The following is a 21,190-nucleotide window of genomic DNA, read 5'->3' as shown; positions in this document are numbered from 1 at the left end:
TATGAATTTTTTTTATTATATGAATTTTTTGTGATATCTCGTATTATTTTTTATGTATTTTATTAGTGTTTTATCATGTCTCTTAATAAGATCTATTCAAATATCTAAAGTAAAATAATAGAATAATATAAAAAATTATTTAAATTGATGTCTCTTTTAGTAATTTTTCATCTAAAAGTGATTTTGAGTAGTATAATCCAAACAACATTTATTTTACTATAATCCATTTTGATATAAAGATTGCCAAACATAAATCACGTTAACACAAACTTACTTTTCATCAAAAGCAAGTTTGCAAAATCAATTTTATACAAACTATAGTTTGCAAACTGTAATCCAAACACACACTAAGTTGTTATTATATTCCAAGCAATTATATGTGAAGGTAGTGAATATGGTGAGGAACAGATAAGTTAGAAATATACATAGTTGACCTGCCACGCATCTGATGAAAATAACAACGGGGTTGACTACTCCTTAAAAGGAAAATTCCAATTAAACTAAACAAGTAATTGTTGATACTAGAATAATTTATATTTCAAGAGAAATTACTCAATGAATTTCTTCTGGACTTTGGAACTTCTTTGTTTTAGAGTAGCTTAATACTAGTATATATATGAAATAAAAGAGTGCAAGAAACGTCACATTCCACCTAGGCATTAGAGAAAGTAAGGAAAAAATAATAGAGTAATAATAAACTATCCATATACAGAACACAAAAGCAGAAATAGTTTAGAAAACAAAACATCCTTATTATTACTAATCCTTTAATTTCATCGCTTAAAAATCTTGGTCTCCTCTTGAGAAAAGTCAATTTGTTTTGTGTTTGGAAAACAACATGTGCCTAACCAGCGTGTATTTATGGAGTAGGTTTTGTTTTTTTATGCTCTATGTAGGTTGATCGAAACTGGCCCAAATTTAATCTTGCTAAATCTATTACGGAATCTCAATAGATATAGATAGAGCTAGGTATAGGTATCATGGTATATATAGGTTAACTCGTTTAATTCATAATTCGTACCACTTAAATATGCAATTTTAATAATATTTTTAGAGGAGTGCTAAGGATAACATTTTTGTTAAATTCTGGTCAGTACTTAACCATAAAAGAAATTGAATAATTTTATACCATTACATACAATCTCACATCATTAAAAACATCATTGATAGCTAATTGATGGTTAAAAATTACAAAATCTGTTAAATCCTAGACTTTCTCATTTTTTAATTTGCACCATTTAATTTATGGGTTAAACGGTTTAAACCCGCAATTTAGGAGACCAATTTTTCTTTTTGGTATTTTTAGCGGGCCAATCTAATAACCTAGTGTAAATATATATAATATTAATAAAAATATATTTATATGAGTTAAAAATTAATAATCTATTTAAAACTTAATTTTTTCACCTCAAAATTTATTCTTTAACTCTTTAGTTGAACTTAAAATTGGCATAAATATTAATATATTATTGTGCAAGATTTGTGTCTTCTTCTGTAATTTATTTTGTTACCAATTTTTTAGTCATAACTCATGAATTTAATAATAGCAATACAAAAAAAAGACAGAAAAAAATTGCAATTTGAACTGGCTCGTGAAATATTGCAAGTTTAGTCCTGTTTAATCTGTTAATACTTAGCCCATTGTGATTTAGGCTAAACGACATAAGCCTAATTGATAAGAATTTCGGTCTTTTCTTGAAAAAAGTCAATGATTATTTCATTCACAACTATATTAGTAAAAGTGAATCTTTAATTTATATAGTTGATTGAAAGTACTACTGTACAAGGAATATCAAATTGAGTGTTATAGTTTGGGAAGATTTTCAAGTATACCATCGTATTGGTGTATCAGTAATTTTTAAAGGTTAATCTTAATTGTATATATTATATATATTTTTTATAATTAAGATCAACGGTTAAAAATTACTGAAACACGGTATGACAGCACACTTGAAAATTTTCCTATAGTTTGTGTTACTTAAGCAAAAATGACTTGCAAGGAAAGCAACTAACATTCTATCAGGCTTTTCCCTGTTGCATGCAGTTCATGTCAATCAGCTGCTATGCAAGAACAATGATTTCTTGTGCTCTGGCAAAGTTGTCCATAGGCACATTATCACCAAATATTCTTATTGCTTTATGTACAAATCATTAATCATATAACAGATTTAGACATCCATGTGTGAAATATCAAGAGTTATGATATTGTTCATAATGAGAAGTGGATCTCACGCATACCAAATTCACTTAATATTCTAATAGAATATTACTGTTATTTGTGTTTATTTTGGTTCTTACCATAATCTCAATTAAACCACTTCTTGTTCTTTTTACCTTTTAGAATTTTGTTGAAACCAGCGTAGCTAAAGTGAACAATTCAATAAGGCAGATAATATAGATAAGTAACAAGTTTTGAGGAATTGAACAAAGATTGAATAACGTTTAATGGTAACTACAAATTGAAGAAATATATTTATGTATGTACTATTAGAAACAAGAGACCAAACTGTTCTGTATGTTATTCAGTCTGATCAAAAGTACAATATACAAGGGTATTTATAGGTGCTAAATGAATCAAAGTAATAAAGGCATAAAATCCTACAATTAATATACAAATGCTATATAAATATAAACGATCTAAATTGATTCTAATAATTCTCTAACATGTACAAAGCGTAAAGACAGTTGCAAGTGGTTGCACATGGAATTAACTTTGCTGAGTTGTTGTCTTCAAAAATCTACCACCCTACATACCCCAAGAAACTGCAATCGAAGATGAAACAGAGAACAATCAACATGTATGCAATAGAGAGAGAATTGGAAAGGAAAGGGTACCTGAGAGATCTGAGAGATCTGAGAGCAAGGTGTTGACTGAGAGCATGGAAGAAGAAATTGGCACCATGAAGGAACACCACGATTCCTGTGCACCCCAACACGAATAGCTCCACCATCATCTACTTTCTTCAATGAACCACAAAACTTATCACTAACCACACTTATATATTTTGGATTATTGGTAGTATGTGTTGGAGGGTGGGGTCAATTGGATGACTTGCATTGCAGGTTATATAATATATTCTTTAATGGAGAGAATGATTGTGCAACAGCCATATATATACATACATACAGATATGGCAAACACAAAATAAATATATACACCTAAGCTCAAAGGTTTGGACCAATCTCAATTATATTACCCCAATCATTTCAAGGAATAAAAATATCTGATATTCAAGTTTATAAGGAAGAATATTTATAGGTGCCTTCCATGTCATTGTTGCTATAAATACATAATATATTTAACAACCATCATTTTTTTAGAATATAAATATTGAGTCCATTAGAAAAACAAATCATCAACAGTTTAAAAGTGATATTTTATTTTTTATTTGGTTGGAGGCGATCAACATTACTATGATTAAGAGAAATGATATTACCAACTCATTTTGCAAATAAAGCTAGTATCATAAAATACCAATCAATAGTTTGCCTTTCAGATACCATGGATGTGTGTTGCACAACTGAAATAAACCATAAATAATAATTGGATCACTAATTTCCTTTTCTTTGCCTGATAGGGAATATGATACAATTTCAGCAAAAACTGAGTTTCATAATTCAGCATTAGTAAATATAATCATATATTATCAAAGCTAAGCCAAAAGTGCCACTGCTTCAAAAATATGAATGAGGCCAACATTGAATAGGCACTGTATCCTAATGATGGATGCAAAATGCAATATAAGTTAGTTTGATTAATGATTAGTCTCTTTGATTTCATTTCATTGGTCTCCTAACAATGCTGAAAGGAACAAATCCTGCACAAAACCGGATCTCCCAGCAGCTTGTCTCATCCTTTTCTCTCTCTCTTCACTACTCAATGTCAATGAGGGATCAAAACTGCAAAACAAATATTTATCAAGCAAGAACTTTGATTGTCTTTTTATCAGAAAAGGATAATGAAGAGCACCTTGATTTCCAGATATGTACAGGTGCCGGATTCAAAGAGGAATCTTCAACATGTGTTACCTCAGATTTACAAATTTCTTCTGCTTCCAAAGCAGGGAAATTAAAAATAAGTGAGGATAGTAAGGGATCAGTAACAGCATTAGTCACAGTACTAGTGCTGCTTGTTCGGTATCCACCACCAAGAAGCACCTGCAAATGAGCCTCGCGAAGATCTCGGCCCAACAGAGACAATGCCTGACTGTTAGGAATGGCAACTCTTCTTAACCTTCGTCGTCTCTGTAAGTAATCCTCAGTTAAGGGAACCAATTACAACTTAACATATATGCAGTTAACTTCATCTGAAGTTGATAGCTGAGAACCGTTAGATAACAATTTAGTCAAACCTGTCAAATCATTTAACGACTCTCAGCTATGAATTTCTACCATCAGAATAACCACAGAAAGGATATTTTGAACAAGTGCGCATGCTGGAGCGTTATGTGACTCAACATATCCCGCGCAACTTTAACTGAGCATATTGGACAAATCTGCATGATAGAACAATAAATCATGAGTGTATCACATGTTATAACCATGTTTATGGATCACTTATAATAAGTCCTCTTTGACAAACAAGTTCTAATACTCCATCCAATTTAAACCAGGCAATTATATTTGTATACATTATTGGCATTCTTTAATTTGTACCATAATAATAAGGATCTTGTGCTAGTTTAACCCAACCCCTCTTGTTTTGTTATGATTTACAATTTACACAACAAAACAGATCCATCATTGACTTCCATTATTATGCACATGTAGATAAAGGTTCCAATAAATTTCAGAAACAAGATCCATACCGTGCCTTTGGATTCGCAGGAATGCTCGTCTTCGAGATGGGAACAAAGGGAAAGGATGTCGAGCTCCACATAGCAATAGGGGCATGGAAAATCAGGTCGAACCCCATCTTCCATATCAAAATCATCCACTCCTAAACGATCTAACAGTGCCCAAAGATTAATCTAAACAGAGGCAGGAGAATGTGAGAAGAGAGAAAGAGATACGAACCAAAGTGGGAAGGTTGGTGATGGTGGTGAAGGGCATGGTGGCGTTTGGCGGCGGCGATACGCGAGGTCCAGAAATCAGAATCCATTTGTTGATTCAAGGATTGAATGTTAGAAAAAAAGGTGGTAACTTGAATTTGCTGTTATCTAAAAATGCTGAACAAGAGAGGTATGCTTCACCTTCACGAGAGAGAGAGAGAGAGAGATTTGTTGTCTCTATTGTTTTTGTGGCTTGCGACAACGTTGGATTTCATGGGAAATGTGTTGCCGCTGTTTCATGCCTTTACTTCACCTTGCAACAGTTACTTATAAAGTTATAAGCTTAATTTTAGTGTTTTTTTCTAACGATTAAACATCACGTTTCACTAAAATTAGTTTCCAAATAACTAGAGTGTAAGAAAGTAAGGTGTAATGTTCAATAAGCAAAAACGTGACAAATGTAATATTAAGACTGCATTTGTTTACGAGAACAAGACACCGAGAACAGAATAGAATAAGATATTAATGGACAAAAATACAAAATTTTGTATTATCATATTTTGTGATAAATTAAAATAAATTATGAAAATCTAATTTATTTTATTTTTTTTTTCATTCAAAAAATTTGAGATGAAAAATATAATAATAATAAAAAATATAATTATAAAAAACTAACAAAAATAATGAAAGAAAAAATAAAAAATAAGTTATGTTTCTTGTTAGTGTCTTCGTGTTTTTTCTGTCAGAATAAACACAAAATACATTAATTTAGTGTCTCTAGATATATTGTCTCTATTTATGTCTCTTCAAACACAATTTTATGTCTTTATATCCCTATCTCAGTGTCCTATCTTTGTAAACAAACGCAGTCTAAGAAACTTTAAAAAACGTGCATATTCCTTAAAAGTAATTTTTTTTGGGTGTCTATATATCTTAAAAGTAATTAATTCAACTAATTACTTTTTTTTCTATTACTCTATATTTATCCAATTACTTAGGAATTGGTTCTCTTTTTCTATTATTCAATATATCTTTTCAATTATTTTAGAAGAAGTAAATATAAAAGGTGAAAATTCAATCATAATCATCTTATATAAAGTTAATAATTAAAAATTATTAAATAATAATTTTATTAAATAATAATTTAATTAAATTTGTCAAATTATTATACTTTATATAAAATTAACTGTACTTAAATTTCTACCAATATAAAACTATTGAGCTAAAGATTTAGCAGGTTAGCATGAAGATTGAAGAATGGAAAGACTTATAGATAAGTCACGCGACACTTGAGGATTGGTTGAGAAAGGACGTGTCACTTGGATTCCAACAAATAAAAAAAGTGATTAATACAAAGAAGTGCAATGGACGGCTTTGTAAATGATCCATTAACTTGGGAGCTAAGGAGCAGACACAGAGGGCTTGCTTTTCGATCATTGATCGATCCTTCAGAATCTGAAATCAATGGAAGAAGGAAGTGACAGCAGCAAACACAACAAGAAGAAGCCAACCAAGAGAAAACCAGTGTTCACCAAAGTGGATCAGCTCAAACCTGGTACCACCGGTCACACCTTGGTCGCTAATGTTTTATCTTCAAACACTGTTCTCCACAAAGGAAGACCCACCCCTCCCTCTGTTCGCCCCACTCTCATCGCCGAGTGCCTCATCGGCGACGAAACCGGCACCATCATCTTCACCGCTCGCAACCAACAAGGTCTTCATTTCACTACCCCCACCTGTCTTTGTCATCCTTTTTGTTCACTTTAATTCAATTTCGGATCTTTTTACTTCCCCGTTTTTAAAAATAGAAACTTTCTATCTGGGCACTGTTTTATCTCTATGATTTTTACAGTTTCTACTTTGGAAATGGGATCTGCATTGTATTTATTTGTACCGTGTTATGGGAGACTGCATTTGGGACCTTGGAATCAATCTGCTTAGAAATTAGATCACAATCCATTTAGTCCCTGAGAAATCAAAATGGCTTACAGTCTTTGATAATTGAAAATGTTACTCCTAGAAACTATATTGGTTTGGGTTTTGCCTTAATTGGATTAGATGGATGTAGATTAGTAGGCTCACAAGTCATGACTCAATTTGCCATCCCTAGTATAACTTGTTCTACCCAAGGATGTGAACATTAAAGATGGTATCCTGATCAAACAGTTTCTGGGACTGTCTGATGATGCATGAGTGATGATATATATGATAACAAGTGATAAAAATGTGATGCACATGAACATTGTATAAAAAAATTTAATCTTCTTCTCCCCATTCTCATTCTTTTCTTCATTCACAAAGAAATCCTAATTAGTAATTGGTTTTTGTTCTTTGCTGAGGCCATACTGCATATCTGTATAAGGATTTTACATTATGGAATGCCTTCTTATATATCATCATATTTCGGATATCTGTCACTTGATTGGTAACATGGTTAAAATTTCTTATATGAAGACTGGAACCTTAATGTGTCAGTTATTTATTATGTCCCGGTTGTTGTTTCTGTGCAGTTGACTTAATGAAGGCTGGAACCACCGTAATTCTTCGTAATGCAAAGATTGACATGTTCAAGGGTTCAATGAGGCTAGCTGTTGACAAATGGGGCCGGATCGAGGTAACTGAACCAGCGAAATTCACAGTGAAAGAAGATAACAACCTCTCTCTGGTTGAATATGAATTGGTGAATGTCGTTGAAGAATAATTCCCATAGAAGAATGCAAAAGAAAGCTACATGGTTTGATCTATGGTGCAATGGATACTGTGAAGGGTGAAACTTAACTGGTGATGGATGGATGGATTGGTATACTTTCTCATTTTAATTTGCCGGCATTTTCCTTTCAACACGCTTGACATCATTTAGGGTAAAAGTTCATGGCACTTGAACAATCTTGTGTGCCAAGCTATATATAGATTTGCTACTATCTTTATCAGCAACTGTATCCAATGAACTTTAAAAGAGAAGTATCTTATCGTGTTAATATAATCATCGATATAATCGAATTGGACTTGCGAACGATGTTTATGCTTCTATTAATTAGTTATGTTCCTGCCTCAACTAAGAACATAGTTATTCAAAACGGAAAAAATAAATAAATAATCTTCTATGAGGAGATTTGTAGAATAATAAAGTAAGAAGTTAATTCTTGTTAAATTTATAATTTTTATGATATGTGAGTCTTGCAACTTTGATTCAAGGGTAATAATATTCTCATTTTAGACTAGCTTGATTCATAACTACTAAAATTTTTGGAGTTTAAAACAATCGGGTGAGGAAATCAGAAAAACAATTATATCAAGACATTTGGGATATACATAAGATGGAACCAGCTTCTTATAGAAATACCTCATCTGACTCCTGACAATTACCTCGAAAGGACAACGAGGCCCCTAAGAAAAAAAAACACCCAATCCGGTCCCTGATCTTTTTTTTTTGGACTGATTAACCCCTGTGCCAAAAAAAACAACGTTGATTTTTTTTGGCACAGAGACCTCGTCCTTTCGAGGTAATTGCCAAAGGTCGGGTTGGGTTTTTTTTTTTGTTAAGAGTTTCGTTGTCTTTCAAAGTAATTGTCAGAAGCTATTTTAGGTTTTTCTCTTTTTAACTATTGGACCATGCTAATATGATCCTAATCGGAATAAGGTTGCGGCAGAAGGTAGGTTAAGCAAGATCACAATAGTGAAGGCCATTTTTATGGTTTTCTTATTTCATTAGTTTGCGTGTATATTAAGCAAACTTTGATGTGCTCCACGTTGTTCGGCGTTTCACTTGATTGGATTACGCTGGACTAGTTACCCAAGTCTGGGTAAGCCTTGCTTGTATTACAAGGTTGGAAAATAAATTATTGTAAATTGCACTTAGAAAGTGTTTCAACAATGTTGAAATAGAATAATAATAATCATACCTAAGTCATGATACCAGCTCTGGATGCTTTACAGTTTTAAGTCTTGGGTGTTCTCACAATCAACCAGAAGAAAATCCTCTAAGCATGTCTAACAATGTAAACTGAAATCCATGCAAAGTACGAGCAATGCACCGCATCCAAACACAACAATCATCCATCTAGAATTGAAAAACAAAAGAACTTAAGAAATTCAAATATATTTGCTTTCGTAGTCAATCACAACCAGAAAGGTCAATATGATCCATAATCCAAGTTTTACAAAATCATTTATATCCAAAACATAAACCTATGGATTAAGGCAAAGCACAGTAAATGGAAAATGAAGAAACATTACACGTCAAGGTCCCCAAGCCTAAAGCCCAACAGCAAATGATCACGACCCTAAACAAGAAAACAGCCAGGTCAAAATGAAGAGTTGCAAAAGAAGAAAGAAAAATCTACTTCCACCAATCTGTTAATGCAAAAAGTACGAATTGAATGTTGTATCTATTATTATTTCTATTCAGTTAGAAAGGGAAGTAAAATCACAAACATCGGGTTTTTAACACATTATTCAGTTATGTCATCTGGGAACTTGCTTAAGATAATTAAACAGTTTCTTAATCATGATAACTCAAATTTTTGTGGGAATGGTTAGCAGACAAATTAGTCTTAGTTTAAAACTGCAATATCATAATGAATAAACTATGGTTTTAGACAAACGGGAATAAAAGTGAATTCCAAATCTGAAAAAAAAAAGTTTGACCACCTTTTCTAGTTGCATCTACATTTAACTTTGCTCGAACCCTCTGTCAATCATCATACATCATCATTGCAATCTGAGTGAATACAATCAATCAGTGTGATTTTTGTAGAATTATCTCTAGTGAATGTTGATTCATAATGGAGGTGAAGTTTAAATCAAATTCTATGCCATAGATCTCTTTGCATGATCACACAATATCACCAATGAATTTAGCACATAATATTAAAAGCCTAACAATTAACACATCAGCAGCCAGAAAAAATTGAAAGGAATTATATTATTTTGTGTAAACAATCCATATAATAACAAACTAAAATCAGAACGAAAATGGAACAGAGTGCACTAAATAAGTAAACATAATAAACCATAATAACTTTTCCAAGACAGATAGAGACAGCAGGAGATGCTCAATAAATCAAAATGAAGCTCCTTTGTTACTGCTTACAAGAATTCGCTCCAGACCAATTATAATTCAGGGAAACTACCACGCATACTGTTAAGTTGTTCAATATATCATTCCACATTCAATTTAGAAATCTCATCCTCTCAAAAACCTATGGAAGACAAGTTCTCAATGCTTCAAAACCCAAAATTTGAAATAAATCCATGTGACACCATCTTTGATGCTTGATCTTCATCTAGTCTTCTCTTGCCCTACAAAGGGGAAAAAATGCACACCTTTACTTTGAGAGCAAGAGAGAGCCTATTTTTCCTTTAGAGAAATAGAAGAAATGTTTGAAAAGCAAAAATATTTGTTCATATCCACCTACATTTTTCATCTTCAAAGGCTGATTCACACAAAAACTCCATCCTCGTATTAAAGGGGTACAAATAAGAAAAAACAAGAGAAGACGAAAGATTTTGTAACAAGTGAACATTTTTTTGTAAAAGAGAAGATGTTTACATTTTGTTTCTAAAAATTTTATATTTTAGCACACCATAAAGTTATTAGCTTATTCCAGATCCACTTTTTATTATTTCTGACAACATAGCAAAATCAAGGAGGTGAAGGTACAGTATTATAAGTTTATAACAAGCCGAACTTTTCAATTTTCATAGTTGTCACAAAATCAATTTTCAGGACAAGTAGAACTACTTATGCCACATTGGGATTTTAGCAATGAGTACATATAATAGTCTTCAGCTTTGTAAAGCCAAAAATCTTTTAGCCCCTACATTCTACAATAAAAATTTCTTCACCAAATGAAAGATGAAACCACACTTTAAAAAACTCGATGACCCAGCCAGTATAGAGTTTGGTATGATTTAGGAAAGCATATCAAAATTCTGGGAGTTCAGCTTCACAGCAAGCATCATTCAACAACCCTTGACATGTCCAACAAAAATACAAATCCACAACCAACATTTGGATAATCAACCACCTCATATTTCGGAAAAAAAAAAAAAGAATCATAGCTTGTGTAATGAAGAACTGAACAACACAATGAAACAAACAAACAGCCACAACATCAGCATCAAGAAGTGGAGAGCGTAGAGGGAATACCTTCAGGGGTCCAACCATAAGAGTGGCGAGATACAGAAAGCATGGAAGTGAGCAATGCCGAAGCAGTGGCAGTGTGGTAAGGAAGCATCGATTCCACGCAGCTACTCAACTCCACTGGCGACCTAAAAAGTAACCGTAATTCCACAAAATAATTAAACTAATTGTGTAAAGCAATCAGGATTAGGGTTTTGATGTAATTCAACATAAAGTGGGTGAGGTCTTGGAATCAATTGATTGGTGTTACCTGAAAATGCGGTTAGAGAGTGAGCTTTGCTTCGGGACACGAAACAGCGGTTCGGTGGGCCTTACTCTAGCTCCGGAAGCTAATCTCGCCGTCCCGGAAGTTCGAGAGGCGGCGGAGCGCAGAAATGACCTGGCGGCTGACGCGGCGGACATCGTCTTCTACAGAGGCTCTTTAGCATGAACGAGCTACGATGGGGTTTTGTTTTGTTTTCTGGGGTTTTTCTTTTTCTTTTTTTTTTTTTCTTTCGATGAGTTATAGGATTGAGTTCTACTTGGGCCCAAATTTGTAAGAGCTATATTTTGTATGTGATGGCTAATATGTACAAGTGTAATACGTGTGACAAGGTTAAAATTATAATTTTAAATTATTTTATTAAAATTAATTTAAGTTATAATAATTTAATTAATAAAAAAAAATAATATATTATATGTTTAAAATATTTTTTAATTTGGTATTAAGTATATCAATTTTAATATAGTTATTAATCGTTTTTATTAATTTATTTTTTTAATAAATTAGACATATATACTTAATATTAAATTAAATAATCTAGTAATATTTAAACTCATCAACATATGTTATATATTATTTTATTGTGAAGTAAAAATATATAAAAATTAACTCAAAATGAATAATAGAAAATTACTAGAGAATTTGAATGCACAAACTTTTTTAATAAATAATAAATAATTTAAAAATCACTAAAAATAACTCAACACTCTTTTTTTATGTCAGCAAAATATGTACTTAAAATAACATTATGATCATTTTAATATTCTCAAAATGTAAATATGAAATAAGAATGTATTATCAATTAGCGTCTAAAATTTTTTAATTTTTTTAATTGATAGTAATAAATTTTAATAAATTTGACTAAGAGATTTAAAAATTATCTTTTCATTATAAGCTCTAAAAAATTTATCTATATACCACATTCATCGTACAGTTATCTTTTAAATGTCCGTGATCTTACAATAGTATTTGTAGACCATCTTTACTCTTGATAATGCAACATATTAAGGATAGAAAGTAATAGTGTACAAGAACAGTGTGCAAAACTGCATTACTGTCTTTCTTGATTAGTTACTAGTGTCTTTCTTGATAAGTCTTGAGCTTCAATAGTCACTAACCATGTATATATATATATAGCAAACTTGGCTTAGCAAGTGAGTAATTCTGAAATGAAATGAAACTTGATTACTCTCATTACAAGTCTTTGTCTCTGTTTTAATTTTTCTTTTCCTTTCAAACCTATCACTGCTCTTTCTCACAGAGTTGAGCTTACTATGCTTTTTTTCTTTCTCTGAATCTTTTATGGTATCAAGAGCCTATTTCTTAGTTTCAGCTCCACAATGAAAATCATTCTTTCTGATTCAACAAAAAAAACCTTCTCCCCAATTGTTGAAAAACTAAATGAAGATAACTATTCTACATTGAGGTACCTTGCAATTCTCATTATTGAGAGTCTTGGTCTTGAAAATCATCTTGATCCCTCCAAGATCCCTGAGCAGTTTACAACTGATGCTACCAAGAAAACGATAACAGAATATGAAGAATACAAAATCTGGCGCCAGAGAGATAGAACTCTCATAACATGGCTCGTTGCTTCTATGACTAATTGCTTCAAGAAAAAAGTGATTCATCTCTCAAGATTTTTTGAAGTATGGGTGAAGATTGATGATTAATTTTAGGCAGCCTCCTCTGCTCGTGTTCAAAGTCTCAAAAGTCAATTGAGATTGTGTAAGAAAACAGGTTCCGCTGCTGATTACTTGTCCAAAATTAGAAGAATTGTTGACGCTCTATTTGCTGTAGGATATGAAGTGCCAAAAGATGATCATCTTCAGGCTATTATTGAGGGTCTTTCTGAAGAATATACAGTGTATATTTCTTCCATAACAGCAAAGAGAGAGTCTTTTAGGATTGTAGAAGCTGAAGCATTTTTGCTTTCCCATGAAGAAATGGTTGAACGCTTCAAGAAACCAACCTCTGGCATGCTTATAGCCCATTATGTGCAGAACCCTTCTTAAAATTTTGATCCCAACATAGGTAATACTTTTAGAAGAGGACGTAGAGGTAGAAATAATAGAGGAGGAGGCAGATTTGGATACAACAATAATAACACAAGAATGCAGTGTCAACTATGTGGAAGGATGGGTCATGTGGTATGAAACTGCTATCATAGGGTTGATCAGTCTTTCAACCATAATTTTGGAAACCCTAACTTATTTTCTCAGCCTCCCTACCTTAATGCTCAACCTCCACCACCCCCTTCAAGTTTTCATCCACCAATTGCATATCTCACAGGCCCTTCCTCCTCCATAAGTGATGCTGTCTGACTTGCAGATTCTGGTGTGAGCCATCACTTGACCCCTGATCCATCCAATTTGCTAACTTTCACTGCGAGCAACGATGACTCCGATCAAGTATATGTAGGCAATGGGTCAGGTATTGCCATTCAAAACTATGGTTCTTCAATTTTGCATAATCCATATGCTAATGTTACTTTTTTATTACAAAATTTACTCTATGTGAAGGATTACCATGTGTTCATAACACGCAGCGGAAGAAAAGAAAGTAATACTTAAAGATCTATTTTGTGCTTAAATTTTATTCAAATAATATAATATATAGTAGATCAAATCTAAATACCTGTATGTACGCTAGTAAAAATCACTTTTCTCCTTCGATGGTACGAAGGCGCTATGCGTATCCACACCGAGACCAACCTTTGCTGTCAACTCCTTAACCAATGGACATCTGATTTAAATTGAGAAACCTCTTGCAACTCTTTGCACACTATAAAATTCTTCTCCAAGAATTAGGCTCACATATATCTATGTGTGTAGAGATAAAAGAATAAAACTCTTGTTATTCTATTTTCTTTCTCTTATTCCTCTACTCTTGACATACATATATATAGTATGAGATTTGTTACTGATTTTAAATTTGAATCTCAATTTAAATTTAAATCATATCTTAAAATTCTAAATCTGAATCTTACAAATTTATGAATCAAATCATAACTAAATTTGAAACAGAATCAGTTAGGATCTCATCCAAATTTAGAATTCAAATTTAGAAATAGAATAACTAATTATTCTCAAATCTCACTTAATATTCTCAATTATCATACTATTATTATATTATTGGTGCTAGCAAAGAATATAATAATATTCCATTTGAATTAATATAATTATTTATTTGATCAAATCAAAATAATAATTAAATAATTCTACAACAAAGATTAGAACACTCATTAGTGTGTGATCCCATAAGTTCAATACTAAGCGGGTAGTAAATTAGTCATACTAAATTTACTAATCAAGGTTGGCGTCTAACAACACTCCTCAACGACCTGATAGTTTGAAGTAATCTATTTTTACTAAGAAACTCAGAATAACAAAGTATAATTCCTTCCATCTTTCCAGCTCTTGGTTAACCCTTAGAGTATGGTTTAATTGTCAAACTCTAACTTGTTACCATTATTATAATGAACTGTGAATGACCTAAAAAATTCATTTCTTCATTCATTCAATCCCATTGGCCAAGGTTTTATTCATCTCATTTATTATAATTATAGAGCTCAAACTATTTAACGAGAGTTGACGGATTCCTTATTGACTGATCATTAATTCTACAAGTATTTGAATCATACCCAATATCCATTCAACTAGCACCTAGGGTATTAGGTGTCTGGAATCAAAGTATACTAAAGACGTTGTTAATTACTATGATAGTCGCAAGTCAAAGGAAACTCTATTACTATGTTCATCTTGAAAATATCCTATTGACAAATATGCGGTAATTATAACCATTAGGAATTCTCAGAGTAAGCCAGTTCAATGGTCATATCCCTATATACACCATCTATATATATAATTTAATAAATGAGATCTATTAATCTTCATCCAATGAAGACCATATATATATATATATATATATATATATATATATTGATTTTTCCAGATTATTAATGTCCTTTTTAATAATCCTATGATCAAGAACAATTTAGATTAAATTATAAAAGATTTATTTCTCAATATTATGATCACTGTCACAATGATAAATCTCTAAATTTAATTAAGGACCTTATTATATTAACATTTTAATATAATAATAACAACAAATTATTTGACACATAATTGATTGGATTGTGGTCGTACTACTTATTCCCAACACTATGTACTCCAAATTTCCCAAAATCTACTTAGTGTTTCTAGGTTTGCAGTTGATAATGGTGTCTTTTTTTAATTCTAGCCTAATTTCTGCTTTATTCGTGATTAGACTACCAGAGAATTTCTCCTACAGGACATAGCTAGGAATTTGATATATTCCTTTCACAATCTCATAATTCCTAGGCATGCTTCTGAGAAATCTACTTTGTCTTACAACTCTACTTATTCTCATAAACCTTTTAGTAATAATTATTCTTCTATTTCAATACAATGTAATTCAGATAGGATTAGCAATCAAGAAACCAATCCTCCTAATTTCTATGCTTTTAACAGTTCTTGTAATTAGAATAGTAATAATACAATCTTGTGGCATAAAAGACTTGGCCATTGTGCAATAAAAACAGTTCATCATATAGTAATGAATCAGTGTTCTATTTCTATCTCTAATTTTGGATCATCTTTACAATATATATGTGAAATTTGTCCATTGGCTAAAATGCATAAACTTCACTTTAATGAAACTCAAACTACATATCATCAACCATTAGAATGTGTTTTTGCTGTTCTTTGGGGACCTGCCCCAATTAATTCTATAAATGAATTTAGATACTATGCATGTTTTGTTGATGGTTTTTCTAAATTTACAGTTATCTTCTTGCTTGAAAATAAATCTCAATCTTTACTAACTTTTCAAAACTATAAAAAAACTTATGGAAAACAGACAGGACACGAGATTAAAATTTTACAAAGAATGCTTTGACTTTTAGATCTAGACTCACAAATCGTAAAAGAAACACTATATAGTTTTTAGTAGTACAAAAATAATTATATAAATTAATTATTGATATCAATATCAATTTATCACTATTAACATTAATATCATATTTATGACAATTAGAATTATAAATTTATGTTTATTTTTTTTGTTTTTAATTATTAATATCTTAATCTTTTAAAAATATATTTTGCTTTTTAAAATATAACTTGTGTGCTGTTTAAACATTTTCTATTATTATTATTATTATTATTATTATTATTATTATTATTAATAATTGATATAATATCAATTTGTCACCATTAATATATATATATCAATTTGTCACTAATTATGTTTGATTAAAAATAATAATTAAAAAATATTAATGATTGACCATTAGTATTATATAATTAATATAATAATTAGTATAATAATATATTAAATATTATTTTTTATATAACTATAAAAAAGATATTTTCTTAAAATAGATTAAAAAAAAATAAATACAAATATATTGAAAATAATGCTTTTATTTTAAAAGAAAAAAGAACTCATAAAAAATTGACATCTCACCTTTAATATTTCTAAAAATATACTAATATACCAATAATACTAATAGTTAAAAAAAATTATAAAGACTTGTTACAATTATAAATTTAATTATTATTCTAAATAAATATCATAAATAAAATAAATAACAATAATTGAATATTAAGGAGATACAAAGAATATATGAATATGATTACAATATAACTAATAAATTTTAATAAGATAGCCACTAATATATTATACTAATATATTAAATCAAATTAATATTATTTTTTATTTTTTTACAATTAATATGTACTGTAAATATAAAAAGTACAGTATCTAATGAATAGAGATATTAATGAAAAATAACACGAATAAAACATCAATTAAAATTAAACATTATTAAATGATTGAAACTAAATAAATTTTTTATCCTATATTGCCTAATAAATTTTAATGATTAATACCTAAAATAAGTAAATTAAATAATAATGAATTATAATTGAAAAAAATCTTTAATAAATGCAGGAAATAAAATAAAAAAATTGGTAAATAATAAATATAAAGATATTAAAGAATAATATTTTTATTTTGGAAGAAAAAATAACTCATAAAAAGATAACACCTCATATTTATTAGTAAAAAAAAAAAACTTTAATAGATATTGCCGTACTAAAAAAAACACCAATACATTTGAATTGAACAAATTGCTGATTTCTGCATTTTCTACTCTTGGTTACAGGTAAAAATAAATTCATTCACAAATAAATTCACTCAATCAAGATCAACAGAATTTATTCATTGGAAATTTTTAAATGAAAAAAACCAAATTTTCGTCCTCTCTCATCTTTCACTCTTTCCCCCTCTCTCTCCTGATTGAATAGTTTAGGACATGAAATTTTTTTCATAACTTAAATCAGAATAACAAACAACAAAAAGTAGACGATTTTATTATTATATATATTTCCCATGGTGTATGAACTAAAAAATAGTGATGAAATGGGTTCAGATCATCAGTGAACTGTTGATTAAGAAAATAGGGAAAATACCAGAAATACAGAATTGAGAAATTTGTAGTAGTCTTAAATGGTAGAGAAGTAGATATATTTGGTAATGTGTTAGTTCCTTGAAGTCTTCTTAGTCCTATTGCTAATTCTTTGAAGGGTATGAAGCAATATGGGAATGCAAATGCCTCTACACATATCCTCCACACTTTGTTCTTCAGAGCCATTGTAAGAACCCTTTGCCAGTTTCTTCTGCCTCTCTTCTTCCAACCTCATTGAGTTTGACAAGTACAAGCTTTCTCTCTCTCCTTGTGTAGCTCCAATTAGCTGAGCAAGAGACACACTCTTGTCTTGAAAGAACGAAGCCGACGACTGTTTCTTGCAACACAAGAAACTCTAACTAATAGAGAACTTTACTAGCTTCTGATAAACTTTCTTGGTTTAATGTTAATGTGTACTTGGATTGGTCTAAAGCATATTTCATAAATAAAAATGAGTGATTATAAATGCTTCTAGAATACGCATTAAATATGTTTTATTTTATTTTTTTTTTTTAAAGATGCTCTTAGTTCGTTAAAATTGCGTGTTGATAGTTTCAATTGAACACACAAAACGTAAAAAGATTTTTCAAAAACTAAAGAGGATTGAGGCACATGAAAATTTGGAATACCTCAGTATCTAGATTAGAGGATGAGAATGAAGAGAAACTGGTGGATGGTATGTGCAATGAGTATGGTGCAACTGAATAAGCAGATGGAAGAGAATCCACAACTCTAAGTCTCATATTGAAGAAGCCAAGCCCAAGTGGCCATCCAATACCAATAGCCATCTCATCATTCTGAGAAGAAATATAAGTAAGATAAACATACCAATTTGTGTATAGACTAGTTAAGTTCTTAATATCTGAATAACTTTTCTAACTATCAAAGCAAGATACTAGTACACTACTCCTAATTCACCTAAGATAAATTAAAATTTGTACTAAATTGGAGAAGTTGCTAGTGCTGCTATCAAACATATACTAAGTTAGAATGACAGAAAGGTAGTGAAATATGGAAATTATGATCAATAACCAATTAAACAACATAATATACAAGAAGAAAAAGTGGTAATAGTATTTTCTTTTTATAGAATATTTGGGGGGCCATGTCCCCCATTTTCCTGTTCAAAGCTTCACCACTATGTCTCAAATTCCAAGATTGTTAAGAGTTCTGTTACTATCCTCCTTTGATGTCAAGTTTGGATATCATCATAAACAATATAGTATGGAAAAATTATGTGATGGATAGTTGAAAAGACCATTCTTAAAGTGTAGCAGACACTTCAATGAAACTGTGATCCTAAACCATATAATTTTGACATGTTTTGCTAAAAATGAACAATTAGATCTGCTGGAATTCCTGGCTATACTCTTAGCTTCCAAAATTGATCAAATAATAATAATAGTCTCCAGAGGGGACCATAGTCAGATGAAAGGACATGTTGATATTATTAGGACTGATATAACTGATATGTATCAGTTCAACTCACATTCTTACAATAAAGTGTGGACAACAAACTCTTGTTTGCATTTTAATTATATCTTAGCTCATGTGGCCACTTATTTAACAACAACTAACATTATGATTGATTCAAACTAAACACACTGCATGAGAGAAAAGGGTTTCTCTTTCTTATGTCAGTCCATTCGGAAAAATACAAATTTCATGCACATGTTATGTCAACCCAATAGGAATAATGGAATAATATACAAAATTTTACATACATAGATAACAGATAGCATGCAAGTTTAGCATGTCAATTCCCAGAAAACAAAAGCACAATAACATAAATTCAATCAACATTTCATTAAATATGACATGCAAGAATACCACCAACAATCGATTCCATAGAGATTAAATAAGAAGATTGCATAACATACATACAGAAACCTATATTATACAATATACACTCTCAATGAGCAAAACCAGGGAGAGGCAAAGAAAAAGCTTCAGCTTCAAATAGACCCCAGAAAACAAAATATGATTTTTATCTTTTACTGACAAAACAAGACAAGAAATATAGAATATCAGAAAAAAAAATTGAAGAAATGGAGGCACAATGTGACAGTGTATTTGTTCTTGTTCGTGCAATGGACACAAAGTAGGGAATAATGGAGAAGATGGAACCATTACCTCTGCAACCATGGCGTCTCTCTGTGAAGCTGATGGCAAATTGATGGTCACAGTCTCAGAGAGAAAACAGAGCCAAAAATATAAGAATTGTTTTGGAGAAAACAAGGGTGAATTTTTTATGTGTCTGCTAACTTGCATTCTCCTTTAAACGTTAGACATTTAAGAGTCTGGTCCCACTTCAACATCGCTTGAGTTAAGCTTTTGATCTTATCTCAAGAAATCGGAATTTTCATCAGTGTTATAAATAGGAACGCTTAGATTTAAGTTTCAATGATTGTGATTGTGAATTTATAACGTAAGAAGTAAAAATTTAAATATTTATTTTATATTCTAAAGGTTAGTTTTTAACCATTATCTTATATAATTATAAATAGTAAAGTGCTTATAATTGTATAATTAAATCAAGTATACTTAAAGTGCTTATGATTGTATAATTAAAAAGTGATGCCATAAATGGAGTAACATGTAATCAAAGAATGGCATTACAGTTAATTTAGTCATTCTCAGGGGTGACACTTCAACAGCTATGAGTAAAAAGAAAATAAGAGAAGCGTTACTATTATTTATTATTATTATTATTTAAGTTATGAGTTTGGTGAATAAACAGATATCAAAACGGTTGAGAAGTGTTTATGTTGCTTAATTATTTGAAGCAATGGAATTTTGATCGCCATAGGAAGCATCTAAAGTACAGGTCAACAACATCGTAGAATGTTACTTACTGACCAGATTATGGCGACACGCAACTCGAATTCGTGTTCCATTAACACACGAAATTGAAATATATTTGCTACACACTCTCTTCTAAGGAAATACTAATCGCTTATTTTATTGGCAGTGTCAAAATTTATTAATATAATAGGTTAAATAATATTAAAAAATTATTCAGATAAAAATGTTTAAAACGTTTTTTTTTAAAGATATTTTTAGTAATTAAAATTTAATATATATAATCGATTAAATTATGTTATTTTTGTCAAAATTAGACTAGATAAATTTATTTAATCGAAAAAATGATGAATCAAATTTTGAACTGGTCTAAATTAATATTATTATTTTTTATAAAAAATAACTATAATACTCTTATTGTAGAAAATTATTAAAATACTCTTATTATATATATATATATATATTAATTTTAAAAATTCTAAATCCTAACCCTA

General features: G+C 30.5%; 3 protein-coding genes across 18 annotated transcripts; 1 reads left to right on the top strand and 2 right to left on the bottom strand.

Moving 5' to 3' along the window:
* Window positions 1-2,459: 2,459 nt before the first annotated feature.
* LOC130955229 (protein DEHYDRATION-INDUCED 19-like) lies at window positions 2,460-11,659 on the bottom strand. 12 transcript variants are annotated; one of them, XR_009076670.1, is made up of 9 exons: window positions 9,642-9,678; window positions 9,228-9,274; window positions 8,894-9,051; window positions 5,017-5,317; window positions 4,809-4,948; window positions 4,419-4,496; window positions 3,971-4,251; window positions 2,836-3,900; window positions 2,460-2,763 (listed from the first exon to the last, which is right to left on the bottom strand). XR_009076670.1 is itself a non-coding variant. In XM_057882044.1 (8 exons), exons 4-8 carry the CDS (start codon window positions 5,099-5,101, stop codon window positions 3,783-3,785), a joined length of 702 nt encoding a protein of 233 aa, XP_057738027.1. In that variant the 5' UTR covers window positions 5,102-5,317; window positions 8,894-9,051; window positions 9,228-9,274; window positions 9,642-9,678; the 3' UTR covers window positions 2,460-3,782. The 12 variants fall into 12 exon arrangements, 4 of the variants coding, with proteins under 4 accessions (XP_057738027.1, XP_057738030.1, XP_057738029.1 ...); XR_009076671.1 differs by having other exon boundaries at window positions 5,017-5,304; XM_057882044.1 differs by having other exon boundaries at window positions 2,460-3,900.
* Window positions 6,344-8,015, top strand: LOC130955231 (uncharacterized protein At4g28440-like). The gene is made up of 2 exons (XM_057882048.1): window positions 6,344-6,705; window positions 7,502-8,015. Exons 1-2 carry the CDS (start codon window positions 6,456-6,458, stop codon window positions 7,690-7,692), a joined length of 441 nt encoding a protein of 146 aa, XP_057738031.1. The 5' UTR covers window positions 6,344-6,455; the 3' UTR covers window positions 7,693-8,015.
* Window positions 11,660-17,783: 6,124 nt separating the features above from the next.
* On the bottom strand, window positions 17,784-20,253 carry LOC130956450 (uncharacterized). 5 transcript variants are annotated; one of them, XM_057883496.1, is made up of 3 exons: window positions 20,028-20,252; window positions 18,524-18,691; window positions 17,784-18,249 (listed from the first exon to the last, which is right to left on the bottom strand). In XM_057883496.1, exons 1-3 carry the CDS (start codon window positions 20,163-20,165, stop codon window positions 17,968-17,970), a joined length of 588 nt encoding a protein of 195 aa, XP_057739479.1. In that variant the 5' UTR covers window positions 20,166-20,252; the 3' UTR covers window positions 17,784-17,967. The 5 variants fall into 5 exon arrangements, with proteins under 5 accessions (XP_057739479.1, XP_057739482.1, XP_057739480.1 ...); XM_057883499.1 differs by having other exon boundaries at window positions 17,784-18,180; XM_057883497.1 differs by having other exon boundaries at window positions 17,784-18,231; window positions 20,028-20,251.
* Window positions 20,254-21,190: the final 937 nt, after the last annotated feature.

This window comes from Arachis stenosperma, chromosome 10 (assembly GCF_014773155.1).
Source record: "Arachis stenosperma cultivar V10309 chromosome 10, arast.V10309.gnm1.PFL2, whole genome shotgun sequence".
Taxonomy (NCBI): Eukaryota; Viridiplantae; Streptophyta; class Magnoliopsida; order Fabales; family Fabaceae; genus Arachis; species Arachis stenosperma.
This window is presented reverse-complemented; position numbering and strand designations above follow the sequence as displayed.